Raw genomic sequence first — 16,843 nt, 5'->3', positions numbered from 1 at the left:
GTAAAGAGCTGGAAAGCTGATTGGTGAAAGAGACAGAAGGCCATTGATGAAAGAAAGTGGGGGGGAGGAGCACCAGAGAGAGGTGATGGGTGGGTAAGAAGATAAGGTGAGGAAAGGAAAAGGGGATGGGAAATGGTGAAGGAGGGCGTGTGGGAGCATTAACAGAAGTTGGAGAAATTGATGTTCATGCCATCAGGTTGGACGCTACCCAAACGGAATTTAAGGTGTTGTTTCTCTAACCTAAGTGTGGCCTCATCATGACACTGGAGGAACCATGGATGAACATATCGGAATAGGAATGAGAAGTGGAATTAAAATGGGTTACCACTGGATATCTTGCTTTTTCTGGCAGTCAGAGCCTAGGTGCTTGGCAAAGCGGTCTTTCAAACTAAATCCGGTCTCACTGATTACAGGAGGCCACACCAGGATCACTGAATACAGTATATGACCCCAACAGACTCACAGGTGAAATGTTGCCTCACCTGGAAGGACTGTTTAGCGTGCTGAATAATAGTTCAGTAGTCCCAGCTCCTCGTTGGGTCCAAACTATCTTCAAAGTTAATATTGAATTCTAGTGAATTTAATTTCCATCTATTTTCCAGCCAATGTCATGTTGCAGAACTAAGCAAAGGTCCTCTACAAAGTCCCAAGAAGGGTTGCAGACCAAAACATCGACTCTGTGTTCATTTCCATGGATGCTGCCTTACCTGCTGAGTTCTTCCAGTATTTTGTTTGTGTTGCTTTGAATTCCCAACATTGGCAGATTTTGTTGTGTTTATCCTCTGCAAAGTGGAGGTTTTCTCCTTCATAGGGCAAAGATGTATTTTGCCTGTTAACTTGACCTTCTGACTTGAGAGATGATGGCAACCCTTACTCATTTACGAGCACGTATTCCTCTCTATCAGTGGGGATACAGGAGACTATAGATACTGAAAGTCTGCCAGTATCATCAGTGTTGCTGATTTTTTATCAACGTTTTGATTTCAAGTTTCACTGCAAAGTTTTGAGCACAATAAGTAAAGTTTTTTTTTGCCTGCTCAGTTGACACCTCCCTGGTGTGTCCATTTAGTTATTCTGGTGATTAGCAAGTCCAGATGAAGGGTCTTAACTCAAAATATTAACTGTTGATTTTCTTCCATAGATGCTGCCTGATTTGCTGAGTTCATCCAGCTTTTTGTATTGTGCTTTGGATAACAGCATCTGCAGTCTCTTGTTTTCCATTGCAGTTCAGTGATCTGTTTTTTTTATGTGTACTTTTTTTACAATTGCAGCAATCAGAGCTTTCAGCTGAAGATCGTCCCGAGCGGCTTGGAGCTACTCAACAGTATCGAAGACAAGTTGCATCTCTGAATAAACAAGTCTTGCAAAAATCGAAGCAGTTGGAAGAGGTAAATAACTGAAAGATTTCTACGGTTTGGAAAGGGATACTTTTTCCTCTCTTTATAACAAAACTGATTTTAATGAAAGCTAATGTGATAACTATTTTTGAATGACTATGTTAATTTTATTTCCAGTATGTTGAATTTCTAAATGTCGTAGATCTCTGCAGATGTGGTTGACATCAAATATGTGTTCTATGGAACAAACTGTTCTATTCTGCAAATGCTGTTTGACCAGAGTAGTTCAAGTAGAACAATAATGAAATGTAAGAACATAACATAAGAACATAAGAGATAGGAGCAGGAGTAGGCCAATCGGCCCCTCAAGCCTGCTCCGCCATTCAACAAGATCATGGCTGATCCAATCTTAACTCTAGTTTTCACTGAATCCCACAAGGCAACAGTGCCAACCAACAGGGCACCATGCCGCCTATTTTATTTTATTATTCATCCCGCCCAAACCCATGTGATCACCCGTGGAAGAAAAAAAAACGATTTGCCAATTGAGGAGAAAAAATCTGGAAAATTCCTCTCCGACCCATCCAGGCTATCGAAAACTGGTCCAGGAGATCACATGGCTGATCTAAACCTAGCCTCATCTCCACTTACCTGCTTGCTCACCGTATCCCCTAATGCCATTTTTATCCAGGAAAATGTCTATCTCCGTTTTGAATTTATTGATTGTAGTAGCTTCTACAGCTCTCTGGGGCAGTAAATTCCACAGCCCCACTACCCTCTGAGTGAAGAAATTTCTCCGCATCTCAGTCCTGGAACGGCATCCCCTTATTTTAAGATTATGCCCCTTAGTCCTAGTTTTACCCATCATTGGGAACATTCTCCCCGCATCCACCCGATCAAGCCCCTTCACAATCTTATATGTTTCAATAAGATCGCCTCTCATTCTTCGGAACTCCACTTAGAGTCCCAATCTACTCAACCTCTCATCATACATCAACCCACCCATCCCCGGAATTAACCTAGTGAACCTTCTCTGCACTGCCTCGAGAGCCAGTATGTCCTTTCTTAAATATGGACACCAGAACTGCACGCAGTACTCCAGGTGTAGCCTCACCAATACCCGGTGCAACTGCAGTAAGACCTTCCTGTTCTTATACTCCATCCCCCTAGCAATAAAAGCCAGCATTCCATTGGCCTTCTTGACCACCTGTTGCACTTGCATACTAACTTTTTGTGTTTCCTGCACCAGGACCCCCAGATCCCTTTGCACAGAAGCACTTTCCAGTTTCTCTCCATTTAGATAATAACTTGCTCTATTATTTTTCCTGCCAAAGTGCAAGACCTCACACTTGTCAGTATTATATTTCATCTGCCAAATGTCTGCCCAATCACTCAGCCTATCTATGTCCCCCTGCAGGGTTTCAATGTCCTCCGCACTCATTACACTCCCTCCCATCTTTGTGTCATCAGCAAACTTTGATACGTTGCACTTAGTCCCTTTCTCCAAATCATTAATATAGATTGTAAAGAGTTTAAACTGTTTAAACAGTAGTCAATTTGATTGAAGGTTTAGTTTTTATTTTCGAAAAACGCTGTCGAATATATCCTAACTCAAATGAATACCACTTTGGAAATCAAAACTCTTTGAATTGATTTTCACTAGCATGATAAAGTGAAATTTGTGAATTATACATTAATATTCCTTTAAATATGTTAAAATCACCCAAACTGGTCATAGACAGAATCAGATGTGAACAGAATTAAGAATGAATTTGGCTACGTAACTATTTTGAGATTGTAAATTATGTTTCCACTACTGTAGAAAACAGAGCTTAGAATAGGAGAACAGTGATTTTTCAGAGCTAGAGAAAGCATGACCTGAGTAATGTAAGACCAGGGAAGAGAATTGCATTTTATAGATAAATGGATACACTAGCTTTAGAAGTTGTTAATTACGTTATTGACATATTTTCAAACTATAAAATATTCAAGGAACTCTTTTAATTGAATTGCATTTTCAAAGAAGGTTGAACCTTGGGAAACCAGCACAACTTATGAATTGTTCAATTGGAAGGTGACAGAGGTATAATGGATTTGGTGTTGTTAGAGGCAAGATGAGATGACAGAAGCATTTGATAAGGCATTTAAACATCAGTAAGGCATTTGATAAGGTTCCCCATGCAAGGCTCATTTAGAAAGTAAGGAGGCAATGGATCCAAGGAGACCTTGTTTTGTGTATCCAGAATTGACTTGCTCATAGAAGGCAAAAAGGGTGGTTGTAGATGGTTCGTATTCTGCACTGAGGTTGGTGACCAGAGGTGCTCTACAGCAATCTTTTCTGTGGACCCCTCCCCTTAGTAATATTTATAAAAGACCTGGATGAAGAAGTAGAAGGATGGTTTAGTAAGTTTACTGAAGACACAAAGGTTGGGGGTGTTGTGGATAGTCTGGAGAGTTACAGCGGGATATCGATAGGATGCAGAACTGGTCTGCGAAGTGGCAGATGTACTGCAACTCAGATAAGTGTGAAGTGGTTCATTTTGGTATGTCAAATTTGAAGGCAGAATATATTATTAATGGTAAGACTCTTCCACAGTGTGGAAGATCCAGAGAGATCTTGGGGACTCTGTGCATAGGACACTCAAAGCTGCTGTGCAGGTTGATAGAGTTGTTAAGAAGGTGTATGGTGTGTGGCATTCATCAACGATGGGACTGTGTTTAAGAGCTGTGAAGTAATATTACAGTTATATAAGACCTTAGTCAAACCCCACTTGGAGTGCAGAGTTCAGTGCTGGTCACCTCACTACAGGAAGGATGTGGAGAATATAGAAAGAGTGCAGAGGAGATTTACAAGGACGTTGCCTGGAATGGAGAGTGTACCTTATGAGAATAGGTTGAGTGAACTTGGCCTTTTCTCCTTGGAGCAATGGTGGATGAGAGGTGACCTGCTAGAGGTGTGTAGGATGATGAGAGGCATTGATTGTGTGGATAGCCAGAGACTTTTTTCCAGGGCTTAAATGGCTAACATGAAGGGGCATAGTTTTAAGGTACTTGGAAGTAGGTACAGAAGCTAAGTTTTCTACTCAGAGTCGTGGGTGCGTGGAATGCACTGCCAGTGACAGTGGTAGAGGTGGATACAATAGGGTCTTTCAAGAGACACTAGATAGGTACGTGGAGCTAAGAAAATCAGAGGTCTATGCGGAAGGGTAATTCTAGGCAGTTACTAGAGTAGGTTACATGGTTGGCAGAACATTGTGGGCCAAAGGGCCTGGAATGCACTATTGATTTCTATATTCATTAAGCTGGGCCCTTTTGCAGAGCTCAGTGATTTCATGGATAGGTCACATGCACAGTAAGTGTAAATTTCTACTGACATTACAATGGAACTATAAGACTTAAGTTTCATAAATAGCACAAGAAGTGACTGAATGGAGTTCAACTGTATTAATATGCAATCTGTCCATCTTTTTATTAGCTGCAAGTTAAATATCGTGAGATCCAAGCTACATGTGAGGAGGAGAAGAAAAAACTGGTGGAGGTAAGATGGTAGTTTACATTTATGTAGACAAAGTATCTGGAACTTAGTCAAATTGCTCTCAATTTAAAAAAAGGTACAGAACAGTGCAATAATCTTAGGTGCATATGTATAGCTAAGGTGCCAAAGACTTCTGTACAGTGCTGCGGTAATTTTATGTGTTGCACTATACTGTTGCCATTTTAAAAAAAACAACTTCATGTCATGTGAGTGATGATAAATACGATTCTGATATGGATCTCTATTGTGGACTGAGATTAGAAAGGGGGGAGGGAGAGGGGAAATATTTAAGTAACTTTACACACTACTTCATGTGTGAAGTCTGATTTCCTGCACGTGTCTGTTTATATTTTTCATATCCAGTATTCAGGGTATTTTGCTTTTAATACAGTCTTGTGTTTCTTGTATTTGTAGCTTATGAATTATGGGGGAAAGCTGGATAAAGAGTTATTGAATCTTGAAGCTGTTGAATCAAAAGCTGATTCCAGGTATAATGTGTTTGCATTTAGAATTTAATTTAGTCTTCTGAATTTTACAATTTACCAATGAGCATGTTGTAGAAAGCCCATATTTGAGATCTTGTAGTTCATCTACTGGTACAATAGTTAGAATAAATGGAAAATGTTCTAGACTTTGGGTGATGATATGGGAATAACGGAATAAATTGTCAAATAAAATTCAGAGGTAGAAGAAATGTAGGTAATTACATGAGATTCCAAGTTTTGAATAGGTAAGCTGACTTTTTCCTTTGCAAACAAGTGGAATGGCAAAGAGAGCATTTAGTAAAGCTTTCCAGATCTAATAACTTCAGAAATGTAATTCATACAGGCATCAGAATGTGTCAGGCATGGAAATAGAAGTGTAGGCAGCATCTGGAATCAAATTCAAATCTTAGAGCTGATCAGTTTGATAAGCGATCCTTAACTATTAAGAATGAAGTTTTGAGGAGCTACTCAAACTCTGGAGGACTGTGATACAGTATAGAGTGCTAATAGCACTGAGCATTAACCCCCTTTGTGTAATCTGTTTGCAGTAATTTAATCTTCAAAGAAAGAAGTTTGCCAGTTAGCATACTGCATTGCAATGTAAAGTAATACTGAAGTATTTGTGTGGAAAGATGCTATGAAGAGTTGGCAAGTTACCCTGTATCTATGGTGGGAGAAGGTCTAAACATTTCAGGTTGATGACCTTTCATTAGATCTTGTATTAGTTGTTACTTACATGTTGTTGTGCTTATCATGAATATAAATCCTGCTCTTGAACATTATCGTTTTCAGACAGATATATCATTTTTAAAAATTGTAATGCTCCTTCCCTTTCTTTGTACAGTAATTTATCAGTAAAAAAATTAATCCCTACTAGTGTCATGTTTGATCCTTAATTTTTATCCCTATCCTATATTTGACAGGTTAAGTTAAAAACACCTTGATGATAATGTTCTTCCTCACAGAGCAATCTCAATTCTATTTGAGAAATATTCTCGCTGTCTGAACTGTTCAGTCATATAACTTACAACTCTTTGCAACTCATATCTCAGTAATTTTTTTACACACTGGATGCCAGTTATTATGCATTTTTTTTGTAGTTTCTATTGTATTTCTGTACTTTCCTGTAAATGCCTGCAAGGAAATGAATCTCAAAGTAGTATATGATAACACATATGTATTTTGATAATTTTACTTTCAACTTTGAACTTTATTTAAAAGTTTATTTTATTCTCCAATCTGTATTTTATTAGAAATTCACTTTCCAACTCTGCTTTGGCTTCTTTATGAATCCATCCTAAAATATCTTTTTAACATTCCAGAACATAGTAGTTTGGAGTCCAATACTGCACTGTATATCTGATTGTGTCCTGTTTAGTGTAATATGTTTACGTTCCATTGAAGATAATGATAAATACACAGCATATTCCAAAAATATCATTGCCAGTGATCTGGGTGGGATAAAGTATGCTAAAATAGCAAAAATTATAGATCAATTATTGGTCACCGAATTACAGGAAGGATGTTAATAAGGTTGAAAGAGTGCAGAGAAGGTTTACAAGGATGTTGCTGGGACTTGAGAAACTGAGTTACAGAGAAATGTTGAATAGGTTAGGACTTTATTCCCTGGAGCATAGAAGAATGAGGGGAGGCTTGATTGAGGCATATAAAATTATGATGGGTATAGATAGAGTGAATGCAAGCAGGCTTTTTCCACTGAGGCTAGGGGAGAGTAAAAACAGAGGACATGGGTTAAGGGTGAAGGGGGAAAAGTTTAAAGGGAACATGGGGGGGGGGGAACGTCTTCACATAGAGTGGTGGGAGTGTGGAATGATCTGCCAGATGAAGTGGTAAATGTGGGCTCACTTAAAACTTGGACAGGTACATGGATGAGAGGAATATGGGCCAGGTGCAGGTCAGTGGGACTAGGCAGAAAAATAGTTTGGCACAGCCAAGAAGGGCCAAAAGGCCTGTTTCTGTACTGTAATGTTCTATGCTTCTAACAATTCTCATATAAAGAATATTTTATATTTCCAGTCTTATACAGCAATATCTGATTATATTTTCTTAAAATGATTTTTATTCAAGTACAGTGGATTTTGGTCAATTGGGCCATCAGTTAATTGGGGCAGCAGCTTAAAGAACAAAAATAATTGAGAAAATAGCCTGGGTTTCCTTTGTTGATTTGGGACATTGTGCTACCTAACTGCAACAGATTGTTGCTGCATAGTTTCTAAGTAGCGTCAGTCACGTACACTTGTGTGACCTTTAGACACTACATAGTGCTTAGAGTGAGCAGTTCTTAAACAGAATCAGTTGCGTGCATTTGTGTTCAAAAAGCAGTGATTTTTGTCACTGATAGTTGATGAGAAATAAGCAGCAATTCAGAACTGCTTTTGCTCACTGCTGTTTCAAGCTTTCAGGCTTGGAGATACCAGAAATGGCTGGGAGTGAAAATGAAATGATTTTGCTAGTTTAAAAATTTAGGAACTATGAAGAATTTGAAGGAATTGACAATTGTTATGTATTTTATTTAAATACATATCCTGGTACCAGCTAAACTTTATACCTTTTTTTATATACCTACTAAATTATTTCCATGAAACTCGTGTCTAATTGGGGCAGCCACTTAACTGGCCCAAAATGTACTGGTGTCAATGTGTCCTTATTGTATGTACAATAGTAGTTTGTTGGGATTGTAAGATTCATAATTGTTATTTCAATTGAGAAGACTGTTATGACTTTTGCTGACCTGTGTATTTAATGTGAGTTTTTATTTCTGCATCAATTTTAATACCTACATCCTGTTTGGTATAGGATACTGGAAAAGCTGAGAGAGTTAGTTACAATGAATGAAAGTCTAAAAGATCAGGAACAACAATTTAGGAATCATTGCAGGGTAAGAATATTTTGTTTATTTTACACATGATCATGTTATGAAAAGACACAAAAATATCATGCCTGAATTACTGATTCTACTCAAATAGAACAAAATTCATTGCTTTTTGCTCCTCGCCTTGCCCCTCCCTCTTTTCTGCTAGTGTTTTATCCTCCAATCCTCTCATCTCCAGTTGCTGTTTAACCTTAAGTAGCTCAGTCTTGCGGTACTTCTTGTCTAAAGTTGACATTTTCAAGGTTTATATAATTTTAAATTGCTTGATATACTTATCCAGTTAATGAAGTGTTCTTAAAAAAATGTGTGAAAATTTGTGTAGTGTGTAATAGTGTATAATATAATATATTAGAAGTGGATGGTGTTTTTACAAGTAACAGGATGGGAGGAGGTATAGTCCAGGTAGCTGTGAGAGTCCGTAGGTTTGTAATTGATATTAGTAGATAAGCTGTCTCCAGAGACAGAGACAGATCGAGAAAGGGGAGGGTGTGTCAGAAATGGACCAGGTAAATAGAGGGCAAGGTGGAATTTGGAAGTAAAGTGGCCTCCTGTATATTGGTCATGATGAGATCACAGTTAGTTTGGAGTAACACCACCTTGTATTCTGTCTGGGCAGCTGCCAACCTGATGGCATGAAGATCGACTTCTCGAACCTCTGGTAATGTCCCCCCACCCCCATCCCCTTATCTCTCTCTCTCACCTTGCCCACTCATCACCTCCCTCTGGTGCTGCTCCTTTTCTTTCTTCCATGGCCTTCTGTTCCCTCCTATCAGACTCCCCCTTCTCCAACCAACTTCCCAGCTCTTTATTTCATCCCTCCTCCTCCAGGTTTCTCCTATCACCTTCTGTTTCTCTCTCCCCTCGCCTCACCTTTTAACTCTACTCCTCAGCTTTTTTTCTCTGGTCCTTCCGAAGGGTCTTGGCCCAAAATGTCGACTGTTCTTTTTTTCATAGATGCTGCCTGGCCTGCAGAGTTCCTTTAGTATTTTGTGTGTGTTGATTTTAACCGTCAGTACTAGGTGAGGTTTATATGTTCTCCATGTGACTGTATGTGTTGCTTTAGTTTCCTCCAACATGCCAAAGACAGACAAATGAAATTTTCTCCTAGTGCTGGTGGCTAGCTGCAGACTGGGCAGGCAGGTCATTTATGGCTATGCTAAAGAAAAGAGGGATTAGTTAGATAGGTGTTTTTGGTCAATGTAGATTCAGTAGGCCAAGTACCATATAACTCTGACACTTTCAGTGTGTGATCTTGAGCATGAGTAACTTTCACAATTCACTTTATCTGCTCTAATCTATACAGCCATAGAATTTCATCAGTTCAAATCATTATGTACTGCTTCTTGTTTTCTGTCTATCAGTGTGTCACCCCCTGGCACATCTTAGGTTCACTCAACTCGCTTCCGTCTGGAGGGAGCAGCCTTCGGCCCTGCCAAACTGGGTAATCAGCTTGTGTGGATGCTGTGTGATGTCCCCACCACGCCAAATAACAGATAGTACACCATATGCGATTAAATGATTACACTTTATAGATCTTACTAGAACTAAGTGATTAACAACAGTACAGTATACATGAAGAAAAATAAAATGAAGAAAAGGCACCAAAACTTATCAAAGTCCAAACCACTTCATTCACAATAGTTGGAGCTCAATTAACGGAGTCTTCTGGCCACCATTCGATCCCCTCAGACCTCCTCAACTCGCAGCCCAAGACCACCCAAAGTGATTAACCAAGCACCCCCGGCATGTCTGTCTTTGTCTCCTCTCCTCGCTGAAAATCCTGGCCTTGGACCCCCGCTCGGGGTCCCTTCTGTCGCCCAGTTTACAGCATCACCTCCTCTGTCTCTCACCCCCTCGAGCTGACTCCCCAAAATGCCCGCCAACAATAGTTTACAGACCCAGAAGAGACAATAACATTAATCCCAATTGGTTAACAAACGAATACAATTCTCAATATCAGTAATTCTAAACCCAAGCAAACTGCGAGAGAAAGCACTTATCATAACAAAGAAGCATTCCTACTTTTAACAAAACGAAGCCATTTTGATTAACATACACAGTAACAAAGAGAAAAAAGAAACCCCCCCCCCACACCAATAAGAAACCCCCTTACAAGTGTCAGATAATCCAATTCTTACTGTTCTCTAATGTGAGAATAGGAATAGAATGAAGTGGAGGATAAATGTGTGGCTGAGGGATTGGAGGGAGCAGGGATTCAGATGTCTGGATCATTGGGACCTCTTTTGGGGCGGGTGTGACCTGTACAAAAAGGAAGGGTTACACTTGAATCCCAGGGGGACCAATATACTGGTGGAGATGTTTGCTAAGGCTACTGGGGAGAATTTAAACTAGAATTGTTGGGGGGTGGGAACCGAACTGAAGAGACTGGGGAAGAGGAGGTTGGCTCACAAATAGAGAAAGCTTGTGGACAGTGCGAGAGGGAGGATAGGTAGGTTTTAGAGAAGGGACGCATTCAGGCCGAAGGTTTGAGATGTGTCTATTTTAACATAAAGAGTGTTGTGAACAAAGCTGATGAGCTCAGAGCGTGCTTCAGTACCTGGAGATAAGATGTAGTGGCCATTACAGAGACTTGGATGGCTCAGGGACAGGAATGGTTACTTCAAGTGGGGGGTTTTAGATGTTTCAGAAAGGACAGGGAGGGAGGTAAAAGAGGTGGGGGCGTGGCACTGTTGATCAGAGGTAGTGTCACGGCTGCAGAAAAGGTGGACACATGGAAGAATTGTTTATGGAGTCTCTGTGGGTGGAGGTTAGGAAGAGGAAGGGGTCAATAACTTTCCTGGCTGTTTTTTATAGGCCACCCAACAGTAACAGGGATATCGAGGAGCAGATAGGGAAACAGATCCTGGAAAGAAGTAATTACAGAGTTGTCGTGATGGGAGATTTTAATTTCCCAAATGTGAATTGGCATCTCCCTATAGCAGGGGGTTTAGATGGGGTGGAGTTCGTTAGGTGTGTTCAGGAAGGTTTCTTGACACAATATGTAGATAAACCTATAAGAGGAGAGGCTGTACTTTATTTGGTATTGGGAAAAGAACCTGGTCAGGTGTCAGATCTCTCAGTGGGAGAGCATTTTTGGAGATGGTGATCATAATTCTATCTCCTTTACAATAGCGTTCGAGAGAGATAGGAACAGACAAGTTAGAAAAGAGTTTAATTGGAGTAAGGGGAATTATGAGGCTATCAGGCAGGAAATTGGAAGCTTAAATCGGAAACAGATGTTCTTAGGGAAAAGTACAGAAGAAATGTGGCAAATAATCGGGATATTTGTGTGAAGTTCTGCATAGGTACGTTCCATGAGAAGGCCTTGACGGACAGGATTAAGGAAAACCCCAAGGCATTCTACAAGTATGTGAAGAGCAAGAGGATAAGATGTGAAAGAATAGGACCTACAAAGTGTGACAGTGGGAAAGTGTGTATGGAACTGGAGGAAATAGCAGAGGTACTGAATGAATACTTCAGTATTCACTATGGAAAAGGATCTTGGTGATTGTAGTGATGACTTGCAGCAGACTGAAAAGCTTGAACATGTAGATATTAAGAAAAAGAATGTGCTGGAGTTTTGGAAAGTATCAAGTTGGATAAGTCGCTCGGACCGGATAAGATTTACCCCAGGCTACTGTGGAAGGTGAGGGAGGAAATTGCTGAGCCTCTGGCAATGATCTTTGCATCATCAATGGGGACGGGAGAGGTTCTGGAGGATTGGAGGGCTGCGGATGCTGTTCCTTTATTCAAGAAAGGGAGTAGAGATAGCCCAGGAAATTATAGACCAGTGAGTCTTACCTCAGTGGTTGGTAAGTTGATAGAGAAGATCCTGAGAGGCAGGATTTATGAACATTTGGAGAGGTACAATATCATTAGGAATAGTCAGCATGGCTTTGTCAAGGGCAGGTCGTGCCTTACGAGCCTGATAGAATTTTCTGAGGATGTGACTAAACACACTGATGAAGGAAGAGCAGTAGATGTAGAGTATATGGATTTCAGCAAGGCATTTGATAAGGTACCCCGTGCAAGGCTTACTGAGAAAGTAAGGAGGCATGGGATCCAAGGGGACATTGCTTTGTGGATCCAGAACTGGCCCGCCCACAGAAGGCAGAGTGGTTGTAGCTAGGTCATATTCTGCATGGAGGTCGGTCACTAGTAGGGTGCCTCAGGGATCTGTTCTGGGACCTGTACTTTTCGCGAATTTTATAAATGATGTGGGTGAGGAAGTGGAGGGATGGGTTAGTAAATTTGCTGATGACACAAAAGTTGGGGGTGTTATGGATAGTGTGGAGGGCTGTCAGAGGTTACAGCAGGACATTGATAGGATGCAAAACTCGGCTGAGAAGTGGCAGATGGAGTTCTACCCAATTAAGTGTGAAGTTGTTCATTTTGGTAGGTCAAATATAATGGCAGAATATAGTATTAATGGTAAGACTCTTGGCAGCGTGGAGGATCAGAGGGATCTTGGGGTCCGAGTCCATAGGACATTCAAAGCTGCTGTGCAGGTTGACTCTGTGGTTAAGAAGGCGTGTGGTGTATTGGCCTTCATCAATCGTGGAATTGAATTTAGGAGCTAAGAGGTAATGTTGTAGCTATATAGGACCCTTGTCAGACCTCACTTGGAGTACTGTGCTCAGTTCTGGTCACCTCACTACAGGAAGGATGTGGAAGCCATAGAAAGGGTGCAGCGAAGATTTACAAGGATGTTGCCTGGTTTGGGGAGCATGCCTTATGAGAATAAGTTGAGTGAACTCGGCTTTTTCTCCTTGGAGCGACGGAGGATGAGAGGTGACCTGATAGAGGTGAATAAGATGATGAGATTGTGTGGATAGTCAGAGGATTTTTCCCAGGGCTGAAATTGTTGCCATCTGAGGACATAGGTTTGAGGTGCTGGGGAGTAGGTACAGAAGAGATGTCAGAGGTAAGTTTTTTACGCAGAGAATGGTGAGTGCGTGGAATGGGCTGCCGGCAATGGTGGTGGAGTCAGATACGATAGGGTCTTTTAAGAGAGTTTTGGATAGGTACATGGAGCTTACAAAAATAGAGGGCTATAGGTAAGCCTAGTAATTTCCAAGGTAGGGACATGTTCAGCACAACTTTGTGGGCTGAAGGGCCTGTATTGTCTGAGCAAACACGAGGAAATCTGCAGATGCTGGAAATTCAAACACACACAAAATGCTGGTGGAACACAGCAGGGCAGGCAGCATCTCTAAGGAGAAGCACTGTCGACGTTTCAGGCCGAAACCCTTCGTCAGGACTGTCTCGGCCCGAAACGTCGACAATGCTTCTCCTTATAGATGCTGCCTGGCCTGCTGCGTTCCACCAGCATTTTGTGTGTGGCCTGTATTGTGTTGTAGGTTTTCTATGTTTTTATGTTTTGTTGTGTGACTTAGAACAGGACAAGTTGAATACGTTTGTCATTGCAGCTCCAAGAAACATCCTGGATTGGCGTCAGCTCAGTATTTCTTATTGTGGAAATCAATGAGACTTAAAGTAGTATTAAAAAACCAGAAAAGGCTGGAATATCCAGCCGATTATGCCATATCTGCAGGAAGGTCTGCTTCTCTTCTCAACATTTTCTGTTTTTGTTCCTTATTGTGACTTCAAATGGAGAAATGTTCTGGTTTAGTTGGAAGAGCTCTGCTGTATGTTAGCACAATATTTAGGGATTAAAGTGCTCTCCGCTCTCCAGGAATACCTGTAGCTGGGCTTGAACCCGTGCTCACCTGATTCTGTCTCTAAGTGTGCACTGGGGTCAATAAACAAAGTAATTTACACTATCTTCAAATATTTGCCAAACAGGCTGGTGGTGTTACATATGAAAGAACGTACACCAAGTCATGTAATTGTATTTTATTAACAACAAAGCAGTGTTTAATTTTTTAATGCTCATGAGGGATACCAATATAGTTGTATCATAAATCTGGCTTTTCAGCTTAATTTGACAGTTTGCATTTCACTTTGAGCTATTTGTTGCAGGAGGAAATGGCTCGATTGCAACAGAATATTGAAAGCCTCAAGAGTGCCGCAGGGAATGAGGAAGCTGAATTAAAGGTATGTTGTACCTTCAAGAGTGTGTTAACATATTAATGAGCTATCTTCAATAATATCAAAGTTGATTTTTTTTATTGTTAGTGCAAGAAATATCCAATTCACTTCTTCCATTTATATTCTCTACGTATCAACATTGTTCATGAACTTAAGCGTGTAGCTACTTTATCAAACCTTTAATTTTGGTCTTTGTTGTATTTCTACTCCACCTGAAATTAAGTGAAGAAATTCTATTTTTTTTACAGAAATGTATAGTTTATAACAGCTTGTTTAATTTGCTACTGGTTGATCAACTAGACCTATCCGAGCTAATTCTATTTCTTTGCCTATTAGCAGAGAAGAGCAAGTAATTGCAATGAAACCTTTAATCAGTTTGTGGTCTATTTAATTAATCATAGAAGTGTAATGGTTTGAATATTGGAAGACTCAAGTAATTATCAGGATACTGTATGAGAGAATGTTCCGTCAAAGCCTGTTTATTTAAATTGTTCCTCTTTTTAACCTTTAACTAGGAGCACAGTGAATTAATAGAGCAACAGTATAAAGAAGACAGAGTAAAGCTTCAGAAAATACGACTCTTGTTGGTAAGTAAAGTCTAATTAATGTACTGAAAAGCTAGTAGCTTTGTATGTAGGAGCTGATTATTGAGATAATTGTCTACAGAGTAGCTCCACCTTCCATTGAACTGGAAGTTGTTAAAATGTACATCTTATAAATTCTGGTAACTAAGTTCCTATTTAGTAAGTTCCAACCTTCAAATAGTTTCATTTGTAAAAATTAAACTGCTATAACATCAAAATCAAGTTATTTCTTCCAGTAGAATTGTATCTAATTGTATCATGTCAAGCGTTTTCTTTTTTTTTTATCCTTGTGCTCACTTCTCAGTCAAGTAACAAGGTTGGTCATTTTTTGCCAAACACAGGTGATCAATAGTTTTACTCAGTTATCTACATAGGCATGGTGATTCTCCTTGTACATTTCAATGCAAGAGCTTAGAGCATGGATCAGCATTATGACATCATAGCGTGAGTGAGACTTGGTTGCTGCAGGAGGAGCAGGACTGGCAGCTCAATGTTCTAGGGCTCCATTGTTTTAGACATGGTAGAGTCCTCCATTGGTCAGGGTCGACTATGGTTGTTGTGTCCTAGCCGTCTAGATACGGAAGCAAAAGCAGTACGGAGAGCAAGCTGTTTCCCATGTAGCAAGCTCTCCCTTTCCACGCAGCTGATGAACCCAAAGGAACGGCAGAGACCGATACAATTATGCATCAGCAGCATCCCAGGGATTGCCAGTCAGTGGTGAACTCAACGTAGGACTCCAGCTCCAGATTTTTCCCTCGGGATTGATGCCTGAAGCCTTCCCCATGAGTGGGTATAGTCACAAGGCACTGGAGGTTTGAGATCAAAGTTTTCCTTCTCCCAGATGAGTTGCCAACCACAGTTGATGAGTCCCATCTGCCCAAAGCGACTGGTTTTATGGCTAAGGTAAACCACCTTTGCTCCTTTTCCTCTCAGTGGAAATGGTTCTACCGGGCTTAGTATCTTAAGCCACCTGTGAAGGCCAGGAGTTGGACTTGGTTGTCAGAGGCTATTTCAGGCGCATGCCATTGGGAGCATCTAAAATGTACTGGGACCTTGCCTCATTCTCACCCTGGCAGACATGGTAGAGCAGGAGGGATTAAAGGGGAAGGGTGGCATTACTACTCCGGGAAAATAGACAATAGACAATAGGTGCAGAAGTAGACCATTCGGCCCCTCGAGTCTGCACCGCCATTCTGAGATCATGGCTGATCATTCACTATCAATACCCAGTCCCTGCCTTGTCCCCATATCCCTTGATTCCCACAATGCCACAGCAGTGCTTGGACAGCCGGAAAACTTGACTACTATAGGGGAACTGGGGAATGAGAAAGGGATGAGGGATGATCATGGCATCCTCATATAGATCACCTAATAGCAGGATTTAGAGGAGCCAATTCATAGAGAGTACACATAAAGAGACATATGGTTGTGACAGTAGGTGGTTTTAACTTTCCACATTGACTGGAACAACCATACTGTAAAAGGACAGGATGGGATAGAGAAAGTGTACTTGACAAAGTTTCCTTAATCAATATATAGAGGTCCCAGCTAGAGAGTGCAGTACTGCATCTCCTATTAGGAAACAAAACAGGGCAGGTGGCAGAACCGTGTGTTGGAAACACTTTGGATCAAGTGATCATAATGCCATTAGATACACGATAATTGTGGAAGGTTATAGGTCTGGTCTCTCGGTTGAATTTCTGTATTGGAGAAAGTCTATTTTTGGTGTTATCAAAAAGGATCTGGCAGGTGTGGATTGGGTTAGGTTTTTTGGTAAGGGTGTACTTGGTAAGTGGGAGCCCTTCAAAAGTGACATTTTGAGAGTACAAAGCTTGTCAGAATAAAAGGCAAGAGTAGCAGGTTTAGGGAACCTTAGCTTTTGAGAAATTTTGAGGCCCTGATTAAGAAGAACAAGATGCATAGCAGGTATAGCCAGGTTGGAACAAACAAGGTACTTG

General features: G+C 40.7%; 1 protein-coding gene across 2 annotated transcripts in view; it reads left to right on the top strand.

The window, feature by feature from the left end:
- Positions 1-16,843, top strand: part of ccdc93 (coiled-coil domain containing 93) — a 79,022-nt gene that overhangs the window by 41,707 nt on the left and 20,472 nt on the right. For both annotated transcript variants that reach the window (XM_059966311.1, XM_059966310.1), the window contains 6 exons: positions 1,272-1,388; positions 4,813-4,875; positions 5,287-5,360; positions 8,175-8,256; positions 14,233-14,307; positions 14,817-14,888. In XM_059966311.1, the coding sequence (XP_059822294.1) occupies positions 1,272-1,388; positions 4,813-4,875; positions 5,287-5,360; positions 8,175-8,256; positions 14,233-14,307; positions 14,817-14,888 (483 nt within the window). The remainder of the gene's footprint in view (positions 1-1,271; positions 1,389-4,812; positions 4,876-5,286; positions 5,361-8,174; positions 8,257-14,232; positions 14,308-14,816; positions 14,889-16,843) is intronic.

Source organism: Hypanus sabinus, chromosome 4 (genome assembly GCF_030144855.1).
Source record: "Hypanus sabinus isolate sHypSab1 chromosome 4, sHypSab1.hap1, whole genome shotgun sequence".
In the NCBI taxonomy this organism is placed as follows: domain Eukaryota; kingdom Metazoa; phylum Chordata; class Chondrichthyes; order Myliobatiformes; family Dasyatidae; genus Hypanus; species Hypanus sabinus.
Note: the sequence above shows the minus strand (reverse complement) of the source record. Positions and strands in the feature narration are given on the sequence as shown.